Source organism: Hermetia illucens, chromosome 3, assembly GCF_905115235.1.
Source record: "Hermetia illucens chromosome 3, iHerIll2.2.curated.20191125, whole genome shotgun sequence".
Taxonomy (NCBI): Eukaryota; Metazoa; Arthropoda; class Insecta; order Diptera; family Stratiomyidae; genus Hermetia; species Hermetia illucens.
This window is the reverse complement of record NC_051851.1, coordinates 90,111,390-90,126,245: the sequence shown is the minus strand read 5'-3', so window position 1 is coordinate 90,126,245 and position 14,856 is coordinate 90,111,390. Positions and strand designations below refer to the sequence as shown.

Below are 14,856 nucleotides of genomic sequence, written 5' to 3'. Positions count from 1 at the left end.
GCGAATAGCGAGTACGGTAGGAAACCGGCTCAAAATCATCGCAAGGAAGGAGGTTATGTGCTTTCTAAATAATTTAATTTACAATGGACCGTATAGCGTCAAAATAGGGAAGCTTTGAGACATTTTTAGAAACCGGAAACAGGAGATCAACAGTGAGGCCTTCTTGGTGGTGGTGAACTTTGGCGGAGTCGAATTGCAGGGTAGAACAAATATTCACAAACAAGTCAGAAAACCAGAAACTGGAAGCTTCAGATATGAAAGGTTTTGTGTAATTCTTTTATAAAGACAAAGGTTTTGCGTAATTCTTTTATAAAGACAATTGGGTGTGCACTTGTCCCATTAGTACCTAGCACGTAATATATGCATCTATTATGTGAGAATAAAGGACAGGCGGACCTTTGAGGAGTGGCCAGATCTCCCATCAGGCGCGACCCCAGCTGGCGGATTGGGGCATACTTATTAATAAGTAAATATGTGTTCATGAACTTTTCTCTTCTGACTGTGCATGGGCTGGTGTTTGCTCGTCTCTGGTGCAGGTGAATAAGCAGGCTCCCGGTCGTCGATATCCCTCGCATTGCCTCGGTGGTGGACAACTTGGCCACCTTGGAAAATATGCTACAATTGATTTGGATCTGGAGAAGGAGGTGTTCAAGCGAAGTACGACCTTATCGAGAACACCAATAACAACAGCAAACAAAGATGAACTAAAGGCAGATTTTTGGACAACAAAAACCGTGACAACACCCACCGCACATGTTGAAGATGCTCGAGAGCAGGCGGTGCTCCAGGAACAAGGAAGGGATCCATTCAAAAGAAGATCATCAACTTTGAGATCTCCATCAATGCCAAAGACGATGAAGGATAAACTACAGGCAAGGACAATAAACGCCAAAAGTGAAGGCGAAATAAACGAGTACGCGAAAAGAGGTGCATCCTTTAAATAATCAACAGGCGCCTAAGAGAAAAAAAGGCGGACATTACATTCTGAAAACTAACACCAACAGCTCAGAAGGAGGAAAGCGTACAGCGCATCTAGGAAACTCGACTAGCGGTGCGAAGCGCAAGCCGAACGAAAACGATGGATGGACTAAAGTTACCACCAAAAAAACGAAACGAAAAGCAAAAGTGCGAACTCGTCCAGATGCAATTGTTATCACCAGTAAGGGCAATCTGTCCTACGCGGAAATACTCAAAAAGGTCAAAGCTGATCCCGACCTAAAAGATCTGAGCGGAAATATGAAGAGAATTCGAAGAACCCAGAAAGGAGATTTCATGTTCGAGCTGAAAAGATTCAGCGTGGGCAAGGCTGATGACTTTCGCACTCGGGTGAAGGACTCACTTGGGGAGAATGCCGCAGTGCGTGCCCAAAAACATGAGATCTACCTTCAATGTACGGATCTCGATGAAGTGACATCGAAAGGCGAAATGTGTACTGCTCTGAAGGAGCAATTCAAGTTGAAAGAACTTACCGAGGAGTCTGTTGCGGGCTTACGAAAAGCCTATGGTGGTACACAAACGGCCACAATACGAGTACCAGTAGAGGCAGCGTTGTTGGTTGCCGGAAAGGTTCGGATTGGATGGCTTTTCTGCCGTTTAAGAGAACAAATTTCACTGAAGAGGTGCTTTAAATGCCTCATGTTTGGGCACTTGGCGAAGGCATGCACCAGCAGCATTGATCGATCCGATCGATGCAGAAGGTGTGGGGAGAAAGGGGACAGGATAACTGGCATATTGTCGGAAGTGGTAAATGTCCGGAATTTAGGAAGACGCTCACTGCAATGAGAAAATGAGGTTTATTCAAATAAAATTGAATCATTGCAGGGTCTCTCAGGATTTATCATAGTTGAGCAGACAACTTTCGAATGTGAGATGGAAATTGCCATCATAAGTGAACCATATAGACACCGTCACGGTGGCACAGATTCGACTGGTGGAGCGGCGATATGGGCTTGTGGCCGACAGGCCATACAATGTACTGCAAGTCAGGAGCCAGTGGATTTGTGTGGGCGAAAATAAGTGGTGTATATGTATACAGCTGCTACGCCCCGCCAAGTTTGACACTGTCTGAATTCGAGCAAATGCTTGATAATCTTGTTCTCGGCGCAAGGGGACGAAGTCCGAAGGTGATTGCTGATGATTTCAATGCTTGGGCCCTAGAGTGGGGTAGCAGAGAATCAAATGCTAGGGAGCGTAGTTTAATAGAAGCTTTCGCGCAGATGGAGATAATTTTGGCTAACGAAGGTGCTGTAAACACCTTCCAGAAAAGAGTGTCAGGCTTAGTTGTAGACCTGACCTTTGTCAGCCCTTCGCTGGGGCGTGGTATATCCTGGTGCGTCAATGAACGCTACACCCACAGCGATCACCAGGCAATCTTCTTTGAGACATGTGTCGAGCCTCAGGCCAAAGAGCTATCATGCCCGAAACCGAAAACTTGATAATGCAGGCGCCATTACGGAAAGAGCCGTCCATCTGGCTCAATGCATCGCCAAAGCATGTGACGCGTCCATGCCTAGGAGGTGCTCATTCCCCGTAGAAGACCAAACTACTGGTGGAATGATGAACTCACCGGTCTTCGATCAGCCTGCTACCGAGCCAGAAGAGTGGCTCAGATGGCAGTAGTCAAAATCGACCAAGGGCAAAGAGAGCGCGCCTATGAGGAAGCCCGCAAAACCCTCAAGCTCGCCATCCAACGGAGCAAGAGGGAAAGCTTTAAGGAGTTCTGCTCTGAAGCGGACGTAAACTCGTGGGGGAGCGCTTATAGAATTATGATGGGGCGATTCAGAGGCCGATCATCTCCACCGATCACGTGCCCTTCACTCTTGTTAAAAAATATCCAGGGGTTATACCCACAGGAAGAGGAGGGCATATACAGTTTCCAGCGACCTTTGAACGACATGGCAATAACGCCAGTCACCAGTAATGAGCTGCTGGAGACCTGCGCTAGGATAGGAGATAACGAAGCTCCGGTTCTGGGTGGCGAACCGAATAAGGCCCTTAAGTTTGCCGTGAAATCCAGATCGGATATGTTCGTTGAGTCTTTCGAAGCGTGCATGTCCGAGGGGATATTTCCTGCATCATGGAAACGACGGAAGTTGGTGCTACTGCCTAAGGCTGGCAAACCTCCAGGTCAACCTTCTACACACCTATTTGTCTTTTGGACTCTGTGGGCAAAATGCTAGAGCGAGTAATTTCTGATAGATTACTCCCGGTTGTTGAGGGCCAGGGAGGTCTCTCAGATCGGCAGTACGGACTCTGTAAAGCCAGATCAACCATTGATGCCATCCAAATGGTTACTGGATTGGCCGAAGATGCAATCCATCGAAAGGGCAGTGCTAGCAAATATTTCGTGGCTGTGAGAAATACATTCAGATTGCAATATTATTAAGAAGCCGCAAATGATAGGTCTTGTGAAAGTCCCATTTTGAGCGAAAATTACTTAATGAAACATATTCTCGAATACTGCGCAATTTTTCTAGGTTTGGGTGAAACAAACCTTGTTAAAATTGATTTACTATTTGTCTGTCACATGTGATTTTCTTTTTTATTTGCGATTCAGACAAGATTTGGTGGACATAAGGATACATTAAGTATATATACATAAGTTTACATGCTCCATTGCGATATCTGCTCAAATAGACTTATTAATAAATATTACCAATTTTTTAAATTGGTTGAAAAAGCCCCTTAAGTTTATCCAAAGAGTGCCGCACTTTGCAGCAGCATGGAAGACGGTGTCGCGTACTGATAAGTTTGATGAGAAGTTGGCCATTAGTATCAAAGTTATAGTAATTCAAATTTATCAATTTCACACGAAATGACTGCATGTTAAGCCATGAAAATAAGATGCTAATGTCATTTCTGACGAGAATAATTGACATTTGAGTGAAACATTAAAATCCATCTGAGTGCGGTGTTTCCAATCATTGATTATTTGAAATAAATAAGAACTTGTTGTTTCTTTTTCGTTGGTGTGAATATTTATTCTTGCAAAAACCGATATTTCGGGAACCACTTGTTCACTTCGTCAGTGCTAACAAGTTTCGAGAACGGTATTTGCAAGAATAAATATTCACACCAACGAAAAATAAACAACAAGTTTTTATTTATTACCTTAGTGATACACGTACTAGATACTATCTGTGTTATCTTGAAGAAGACCTGAAACCCAAAGAAAGCCTCAAGAAAGTCAAGGGTAGACCTAAGCGTTCAGCACAGTACCAAGGAAGCGGGGAGCAGCAGAAACCAGCCCGCAATAGAGAAATGCTCCCAAGAAAACTGAATCCGAGCCCAAGGAAGAAGGAAGGCGAAGTCTCGGGCGATCAAAGATGAAGGCAGAAGCCATGGGATCCGCCCCTAGCTATACTAATGCGGTAAGAGGATTCGAGCAAATATTTACTCGTGAGGAGCAGGAAATATTTGAAGATCGCATCGTCATGGAGATGAATAAGGGATGCAATAAGAGGGTCGTGTTTATCGGCATATGCTTTTGACCAGGTTTTATACTGATAGATTGTGCCATGGAGGACACAGCAGACTAGCATAGGAATATAGTAGTAGCAGATTATATACTGGAGGCATATATATACTGGCGACGGGTTACCTTTCCAAAGGCGCAGCGATTGAGATAGGCAAACTTCTATGCCTCCTTATCACTCAAAATATCGACCGCCACACACAGTTATGGAGAACTTTTAGAAGCAAGGAGGAGGCAAAGGCAAAATCCTCATAATATCGTAACTGCCGTATCAGTTACAGATTTGGTAGTATACTTGAGCACGTGTACAAAGTGAAATCAAGAAAGGATACTTCGATGGGCACTTCGGGTGGAAAACCTACCGAGGTCCCTGAAGGAATCGCGGAGGTTATAGACGCTGAAAGGGCGGAAACGAGCATAAAGATGTTGATGTAGGCTGCATGTCGGATGGCGAAACATAAGGAGGTGCCCTATCGAAGGACCAGGAAAACACATACTGGAGAAGAACTCCAAGCCCAGAAGGAGCCAATGACTGGCATTTAAATAGCCCAGTTAAACCTCCACTATGCAAAGGCTGCATCTGCAGTAATTGAAAGGGGAAATTCCAAGGACAACTTTGGAATAGTGCTGGTTTAGGACCCTGGGTACACCGGAGGCAGATTCGTGGTCTACAGGGAGGAAGAATACTGGTAACTTGGGATTACTCTTGTAAAAAAATGAAGAGCTTGCTTCATTCTCGAAAGGAACTTAAGACCTCGTAGCTGCCCAAGTCTTACTGAAAGCCGAGGCAAGATCAAGAAAGGCAGTTGAGACATCAGGATACTTTTCACGAGGCGACACCCGGATCCAGCCGGAATTATTCGTTACACTGGCGAAGTTCAGCAAGAGAAGGGCGCTACCACTTCCTCTCCTCTATGATACTAAAGCCCCCTGATGTCTAGGCATGCAACATCAATAATAGAAGAATACCTCTTAGAATTCATCTTCAGTAACAAGTTAGAAATACTTAACGTAGGGAACACTCCAACATTCGTGAAAAGGACCAGGCAAGAGGTACTAGACATTACTCTAGGGAGCACTTTGATGCGCGGCTTGGGTCAAGAACTGGAGGCTGTGGGATGAGCCTTGTATGTCGGATCAGAGAATAATCAGATTCGACGTTGAGGGCAACTCATAAGTAGATAGAATAATAGGAACTCTAAGCGAACAGTGTCCTAAGAGAAAGTAAGTGTAAAAACTCTTCAACGGGCGAGAAATATAGAAGTAGTAGATAGGGATTGGCGGAGGTATGGTACAAAAGAGCACTGACCACGTAGTGTGATCAGAGAAGGAAAAGGAAACAGCTTCAGTGACAAACGTATTCCATTCATTTGAAAAAGGAAAATAGGACATTTACCAGGAATTAGGAGGTCAGAATACATATGCTTCTCAAAACTCACTTCCCGAAGTTCTCCCGAACGGTGGAAGGCAATAGCATTCTGCGTGGTACGCCAACAACGGACAGAAAAGGGAATAGCTGAATTGGAATCTAGCAAAAGAGGTATGCTCCAAAGTTTCAGCTTGGGTATTGAGAAAATCTAAACCACTGAAAACACCCGGGATAGATGGCATTTTCCCAGCATTACTCCGCAGAGGACTTGAAATCGTGTTAAAGTCTCTCCAAAGAGTGATAACTGGCAAGAATTGCCTCGGGATATATACCAATGGGATGGAGACGGTCAAGAGTGGTCTTTATTCCGAAAGCAGGTATAAAGGATCCTTTTCACCCTATATCTTCGAGACTAATCTACTTGACATCGTTGGTACTGTTAGAGCACTCCAGATATCACTTAATAATAAATAAGTCAGGATACCGAAAGCCGGGCACTTCTGGTATAAAAGCTTCGTGTTCGTCTTATGTGAGAAACGCTCTATGCACGATTTTCCATTCGTACATAGCTAGAAATACAAAACATACCGTCATATTTTGCCAAAATCCAAGATACACATACGTACACACATATCAACGACAAATATATAAACAAACATTGTCTATTACTGCATGACGATGCATACATATATATGTGCGTATCTAAATTGATCTAACGCATTTTCACGCTTTACTCCGTGCACAAAAGCATATATATATATGTTATGTACGTAAGTTAAAAACCTCTGGTAACCAGGTACACACATGTCTATTGCACGGATTACCACCCGCAAGTTAACTGGTATATACATGTGCATCGACATACTTCGAATAATTGACAGAACTAAAACATGGACGCTTCAGGTACGAAAGGTTTTGTGTATTTCTTAGTACGTAGCACGTAATATAAGCATATGTCCACTTTCGGGTGATGTTGACATTGATAGTCTTCAATTTTCAAAGAAGCAACAATTTCGATGTATTATAAATTTGTTAGTAATAGTGCGATTTCCATCAAACTTGGTATGATCATGCTCTACATTATAGCCTACATCACTGCAGAATTTCGTGCCGCTAGGATGAATTTAAGGGGGGTTTCCAGCCAATTGCAAAAAATTATAGTAATATACTATTATTAACTTTCTTTGAACAGATATCGGTATAAAAGGTATTTCGGAGCCAAGGCACCATATAGTGGCAGCCTCCTGATTTTTTTCAGATTTTTCAGTTCGGTAGCTTCTGAGAATGGCCCCCTTAAAGAAATGATCACTTTCAACCCCCCGCACTCCCCGCATTTCCAAGAAATGTCAAAACTAAGACCGGCTTCGAAAAGTACTAATCGAGACCTTTAATTTGATACCCCACATGACTATATTCGATGAAAAAAAATTTTACACCCCCCTTTTGCATGTATGGGGACCCCCTTTAAATTCAACGTAAAAGGATGTAACTCACTGTATGTGTGAGCGTTCACAGTTTCCACCTTTCTACCAAATTTGGTGTCAATTGCTATAACCGTCTCCAAGAAAAATGCGTGTGACGGACAGACAGACAGACAGACAGACACACCATGGTGCCCAAGATGTGGTAACGTCGCTGAGAATGCGGAGCATGTTGTGTTTGAGTGCCCAAGGTTCACAGCACAGCGAACTAGGCTGGAGGCGATCGCAGACAGGCGCTTAACACCTGGAAATATAGTGGAGTTTATGTTGGAATCAACGGAGGCTTGGAATCAAGTGGTAATTGAGCTGAAAATGATTCATGAACAGCTAAGGCATGAAGAACTGCGAAGAAAGCAAGAAAGGGAGCGAACAATAATGCGCCGCAGTTAAGAACTGATCCAGCCCCACGATGCAATGCTTATAGCAGTCCCGTGGGGAGAGTGGAAGAGGAAGGAGGTGGTTTTAGTGAGTAGAAGTCTCACATAACTGTTTGGCAGGAGCCAGCAGTAGGTTTTGAACCTTTCCACCTTCCAACGATGAAAAAAAAAAAAAAAAAAAAAAGACAGACAGACAGACGGACAGACAGACAGACAGACAGACAGACGGTAAACCGATTTTAATATAAACACAAAACAATTTAATGTAAACACAAAACCTTAAAAAGGCAAAAAAAAAAGGAAAAATAAAATGTTCCAATGGACCCCGTTCATATAAACTCACTTTATATGATGATGACGCCATACACATCTTAGCGTACAATACATTTACCTGAAATGCGAAACATTGACCTTCCATAACTTTAATAATAGTTAGATTTCCTTCAAACTTTTAGAATTATGTCCTATGTCATCGCATATGCTAGTGCCAAATTTTGTACTTCTGGGATGAACTTAAGGCGGGCTTTTCGGTAGATTTCTAAAAGATGGTAATCTGTGATTATTAACTTTATTGGTAGAGATATCGACGGGATGTATTTGGAGAGCCTAGATTTCATATAGATGCACTGTAATTTTTTCAGTTTTTTCGGTTGGATAGGTTCTGAGAACGAGACCTGTTTCACCTTTCGGGACACTCGTTTTGAGTCCTACCTCCCCTATATTTCACCCATTATCAGAATATCAATTTCGCATATATGGGGAACCCCCTTCAAATTCAATACAAAATGGCGCCCCTCGCTGCATGTAAAGGACACACAGACTACATATTCTCATCAAATTTCGTAACAATCGGTTCGAGCATTTCTGGTTGTGATAGACGGGCAGATATGTAATCGATTTTAATAAGATTTTGTTTCACCGCCAAATGCGTCGGCGGGAGTTCAGTTCATCGGCGGAGACGTTCACTGCACGTGATGCAGTGGGTGTCTCCGCTGTGCCGCTACAATATTTAGAACTATGGAGCAGGTTATCGAAAACTCTGTTAGAACTAAAGTTAATGCGTAATCCCCTGCATTCATGCCACCACGCTAACCAGATAGGACAATCGTTCCAAACTGCCCTGTCTCAGCTGACTGGTGTAGTATAGGATAACATAGAAACAAAGGAAATAGCAGGGTGTGGGTTTTTGGACTTCGAAGGAGTGTTCGATAAAACACCACACATAAGATACCCTAGTCCGCAAAGATATCAAGAAATACCTTGACCTAGACAAAAGGTTAGAGAGTAGGCAAATAGAAGTGCCGATAGGTACAAATTATATGATCATAAACACTACTCAATGCTGCCCGCTAGAAGAGCTAACAAACACTGAAATAGAGGCCCAAGGTTACGCTGATAATACTGTTTTGATGTGTAGCGGTAAGTAGTAAGGTGATGAGGCAGTAGTAAGAAGTGGTAACTGTTGTAGAAAGTTGGATCTGCGCCTAAATCCAGCCAAGACCAATAGGTACCATTCATAAATGCATGCTTGATCACCTCAGAGCCATTAGATCATATGACATGGAAGTGAAACCAGTAACTGTACTCTGGAGGATACATGTTGAAGCATATGCCGGAAAGTCAAAATTGCCCTGATGACTTGCAGGTCCACAGCGGAATGCTACACATGATATCATCATCATCAACGGCGCAACAACCGGTATCCGGTCTAGGCCTGCCTTAATAAGGAACTCCAGACATCCCGGTTTTGCGCCGAGGTCCACCAATTCGATATCCCTAAAAGCTGTCTGGCGTCCTGGCCCACGCCATCGCTCCATCTTAGACGGGGTCTGCCTCGTCTTCTTTTCCTACCATAGATATTGCCCTTATAGACTTTCATCCATGCGGATTAAGTGACCCGCACACCGTAACCTATTGAGCCGGATTTTATCCACAACCGGACGGTCATGGTATCGCTCAAAGATTTCGTCATTGTGTAGGCTACGGAATCGTCCATCCTCATGTAGGGGGTCAAAAATTCTTCGGAGGATTCTTCTCTCGAACGCGGCCAAGAGTTCGCAATTTTTCTTGCTAAGAACCCAAGTTTCCGATGAATACATGAGGACTGGCAAGATCATAGTCTTGTACAGTAAGAGCTTTGACCCTATGGTGAGACGTTTCGAGCGGAACAGTCTTTGTAAGCTGAAATAGGCTCTGTTGGTTGACAACAATCGTGCGCGGATTTCACAGGATATACACTGCAATAAGAAAGCCAATGATTACCTTTGGGGTGGTAATCTGGGCTGACAGAACGAACCTCAGTTCAACAGCCAGGGAGTTACACAAGCTTTTAAGACTGCCTTGCGTATGCATCAGTGGAGCAATGAGAACTTGTCCAACGGCATCCCTAGAGGTCCTTCTCGGATTGATTTCTCTCCATCTACACATACAAATGCAGGCAAGGAGGGCGATCCCCAGAATGGTAAGTGCACCAGCATATTTCAGGCAGAAATATACCCCAGAGAAAGATGAGCCTCCTTCAACCTCAAAGGGAACTATATGGGCTTGAACATTGCTGATATAACCAACCAGTTATTACGGCACTTAGGTCCTACCAGTAAAAGGGGCACAATAGTTCTTCAAGGACGCGGTGCGACTTTGCCTTAACAGAATAATAATAGGTCCTACCAGGTAAATTCGAAACTCATATGGGAACGCCTTAACAAATTGGATGCGCTTGATTCGTTCAATGAGGTTTGGATACTACAGCTTCCATGCCATATTGGGTTTGAAGGAAATGAAAGAGCGGACGAGTTGGCCAGAAAAGAAGCAGCGTCGCGACTATTGGGGGCAAAGTCATTTGGTGTAGACGGAAATGGGTTCATGGCCACGACATAGAAAAATGAAGAGGAACGACGTGGCGAATTTTACTGGGCGAACTCACAGGGAATGGAACAGTCCAAGGTGCTCATGGGGATACGAACCCAAGCGTTCGAAAGACTCTTTAAACCTCAATAAGAAGAGCCTCCGGATCATAGTGTGAATAGTCATTGGTCACTACAGGCTAAACTATCACTTGGGGAAGCTGGGGATATCTGTGAACCCTGTCTGTAGATTTTGTGAAGAGAATAACGAAACATCCACACATGTTCTGGGACATTGCCCGGCACTTGCGCAAAGTAGGCTCAGGCATCTGGAAGCATACTTAATAACCGATGCCAGGTCGAGACACTTCAAAGCAGGAAACATTATAAAATTTCTGTTGGTTGTAGCCTTAAACGCATACTATAGCATATAGGTATACTATAACCATTTAAGGGGCACAATATGTTTTTAGGACGCAGTGCAACATCCCTTGACGCTGGTATTATTATTAAGTGATTGCGAGCGTAAAAATAATGTGGAACCAGTTTTCTGTAAAAGCGAATGAATGAATTATTTGTTTTATCCATGGTTTCTAATCTTGAGGTTTACAGATTTCGGATATGGCATGCACTCAAATTCACGAGTTTGAAATCCACGAAAGTGATGTTTGCAGGTTGGGCCCGACTAAGGACATTACCATGAGTAAACGCATAATTTCCCAGTATCTGCAAGAAATTGAATCTTCAATGTCCTTTCTAGAAGAAGAATAATCTTTAATCGAAAAGTTAGAAAACTACCGCTCCATCAGAGTGTCATGAAAACTATATGAGAAGGTAACAAACGACGATTAAATTCAGCTTGCGAATGCAAAGCTCACTGAGTGAAAAACCAAACGTCTATTACTTAAGTCACTTCAGGCAAACGTAAAACGTCCATGCTTCGAAAAGCCAACAGGACATATCAGTGCCTGGCAAGAATGGATGACTTAATCCAGATTAATAAATGACTAAGAAAGACTGGATTTGAAAAATTGGAAATGACAACGAAATTTGGATTGTCGTGCTCAGTGAGGATTAAAATGGAGTAAGGATATCGTGAAGGATTAAAAATTAGTCCTGAAATATGAAACTTCCACAGAGAAGTACTTCTGATTTTCTGTCTGGATTGGTTTTGACTTATTCGTGAAACTAACGTCTTAGTCATGTTAAGTGCTCGAAAAATTAAGTTTTAGGTATTATGAAAATATGTTTTGGAATAGAATGGACCAAATCTATATTTAGTAATGCTTTGAATAGTGAATGTGATGAATGTTTATAAAAAATTACAGTTCAATCAGATTTAATGGAATGGATGGTATGAAGCGATTGCTACTCAAACTCAGCAGGCATGCCTTCTAGCTAAGTCAACCTTGTCTGTATTGCCTGCGTAATTTCTTCTTGAATAATCTTATTAACATATTCCTTGTAAGTTTCATACAAGCTCGATTCCTTCTGATTGTAGCCGGAAGGTACCTGAAAAACATTCCAAAATTGCTTTTAGCGCTAGGCTTGCGTAGAAACTTTACTTACATCGTCGTTAGAATCATTTTCAGAATTGTCGTTTTCGTTGCGGAGCAGGGCAAAATTTTGGATAATCGTCTCCTCTACTTGGTGCCTTGTTTTCAAACAGTTTTCATTAGCGGCTGCGGTCCACTTTTGCCGGTCTTCAATTGCTAGAAGGCCTCCACTTGAGAGGTTCCTGCAATAAAATGGTTTGTGCAGCCAAGATCTAATTTCCAGTAGCAAAGAATCAATTCTTTGCCTTGCAGTACTAAGACGGCTATTAACACTTTTCAACCTCGTAAAGACATTATTAACTGAATTCGAGTCTGTGAATGGATGATGACATGTTCAAATTGGAAAGGAGGAGAAAGAAGCTAATTACCGAAATCAGACCAGGTAAGCTTTCCCGCGATTTCATCCAGACATTCCTCTATCAGGTGCATTTCACTTTCAATCAAATTGTACTCGCACTCCGGAGTTTCACCAGCGATAAGATTGAACCATTCACATAGTTGCATAAGATGTACTTTACGTATCCAAATTTCCTGACGTTGTAGGTGGAACTCCGTTAGCGGTTGTGGGAGTTCGATGCCCATATTTGAAAGACATTTCACCTCACGCATGGAGGAATCTAAGAGTTGGCTGAAATTTTCCTTGAATTCGTTCTTTGATTTGATCAGAACTTTTCGGTTCAGATCTGATAGAAGATTATCTTCAACAGATTTAAACCAATCCGAAAGTATATCCTTTTCAAGAACATCCAAGTCGTCATTCAACTTGTTGCATTTAATGGTTATGATTTCAAAGTCCTGGACAGATATGTGTCTAAAAAAGGAGATTTGTTGGTTTGTGTAAGTATAAATAACATAGAAACATAAATTTTGAAGTAAATTGAGCCTCAGCCACCTTTATCACACTCATCTTCATCATAAGTACATATATGTATGTGCGTACATGCAACTTAGCGACTCAAATTTTCTTGTAATTTTAAGCTCCAATAATTTGGTTTAGACTTGGAAACAACTACAGCAAAAACTCACAGTGTTCGTTCTAACAATTCAATTTTCATGAGGTTACGAGCCCTATCCTTGAGCCTCCGAATGTACTGGATTCGAGCAGCGATAGGTGGTAATTGCCTATCCAGCAGGCAGGCTTTTCCGCCGACTACAATTCTTAAGTCGACCTCAACTTGTAGCAACTCATCCTTGCATAGCGAGAACATATGGGAAACTATCAGGAGAATATCTCGCCTTACGAGCGGAAGGTTAACAAGTTTGTCACTCATTTGTAGGAGCTGTGAAATGTTTTGGAAACATGAGAAGGCATTCTGAAGGTGATTTCGCTGTATATGCTGACATGTATGTTATATGTTTAGTGAGGAAGTTGTTCGTTTGTTTATTACCTTGATATATTGCTCCACATTAGCACACTCTCCAAAGGCTTTAGCGAGCAACGTTGCAAGTTTCTTCTCTAATGATGCCGTTCGGTGTAGAAAATTACCGGTAATCTGTTTGAATGTGGCTTGATTATCGGGAATGCTAAATAAATCGATGCTTCTCGTTGCTAATTTATCGAAGACTTCATCGAACTCGCTTTTGATCTGGAAAAGGGAAAACAAACGTTTGCGCCTATTATTGCTTTTGCTCTCTAGCCATGTAGGGATATTGCTGGTTTTAACTGATAGTCAATTACGTTGCCTATTCTTTCAGTAAGCGCAAATTCGACTGTATCAAACTGTTAACTTTTTCTGAAAAAGTAGCATCCTTTCCTTACATTTATTGAGTTCCAAGATATTAAATAAAGTCATAAGCAAGTCGGAAACCGGTAGCCCGGCGCTTGAGGTATGAAACTATGGATACATATTGCTCGAAAAGCTTATCTACTATGATGATGCCATACCTCCTGCAAAAATTGTCGTTCAGAATTAGAAACAAGTCGGGAAACCGGAAGCTCAGCGCTTCAGGTATGAAAGGTTTTGTGTGCTTCTTCTGTGAGTATATTTGAGTGCAGAGCTATCCCATTTGTACGTAGCCCGTTATGGATATGCATTTAGCATGTCAGATTACACACTTTAGTGTGATATTGATATTAAGTTGCAGTAAATTTAAACGGTGAAGTCAGCTTTGAGCTACTGTAATTTTGTTAGTAATAGTTCGATTTTGATCAAACTTGGGAATAACATCATCATCATCATCAACGGCGTAACAACCGGTATCCGGTCTAGGCCTGCCTTAAAAAGGAGCTCCAGACATCCCGGTTTTGCGCCGAGGTCCACCAATTCGATATCCCTAAGAGCTGTCTGGCATCCTGGCCTACGCTATCGCTCAATCTTAGGCAGGTTCTGCCTCGTCTCCTTTTCCTTCCTGTCCTTATAAACTTTACGGGTGGGATCATCCTCATGCATGCTGATTAAGTGACCCGCCCACCGTAACCTATTGAGCCGGATTTTATCCACAAGGTGAGGTGATCTTAGGAATGAAGGGTGCTACCATCACCGCAATTTCAGCTGCACAAAACGAACGGAACAAAGAGCATCGAAAAAAAGCGAAAGTTCAAGAGCGACAACATAAGTCCAATAGAATGGTCATGGTATCGCTCATAGTTTTCGTCGTTATGTAGGCTTCGGAATCGTCCATCCTCATGTAGGGGGCCAAAAATTCTTTGGAGGATTCTTCTCTCGAACGCGGCCAAGAGTTCGCAATTTTTCTTGCTAAGAACCCAAGTTTCCGAGGAATACATGAAGACTGGCAAGATCATAGTCTTCTACAGT

General features: G+C 42.5%; 1 protein-coding gene across 2 annotated transcripts in view; it reads right to left on the bottom strand.

Annotated features, from left to right (window-relative positions):
• Positions 1 to 14,856, bottom strand: part of LOC119652359 (dynein beta chain, ciliary) — a 155,248-nt gene that overhangs the window by 107,046 nt on the left and 33,346 nt on the right. For both annotated transcript variants that reach the window (XM_038056444.1, XM_038056445.1), the window contains exons 6-10: positions 13,489 to 13,686; positions 13,127 to 13,380; positions 12,469 to 12,911; positions 12,114 to 12,412; positions 11,953 to 12,056 (exon numbers count right to left, since the gene is read on the bottom strand). In XM_038056444.1, coding sequence (XP_037912372.1) covers positions 11,953 to 12,056; positions 12,114 to 12,412; positions 12,469 to 12,911; positions 13,127 to 13,380; positions 13,489 to 13,686 — 1,298 coding nt within the window. The remainder of the gene's footprint in view (positions 1 to 11,952; positions 12,057 to 12,113; positions 12,413 to 12,468; positions 12,912 to 13,126; positions 13,381 to 13,488; positions 13,687 to 14,856) is intronic.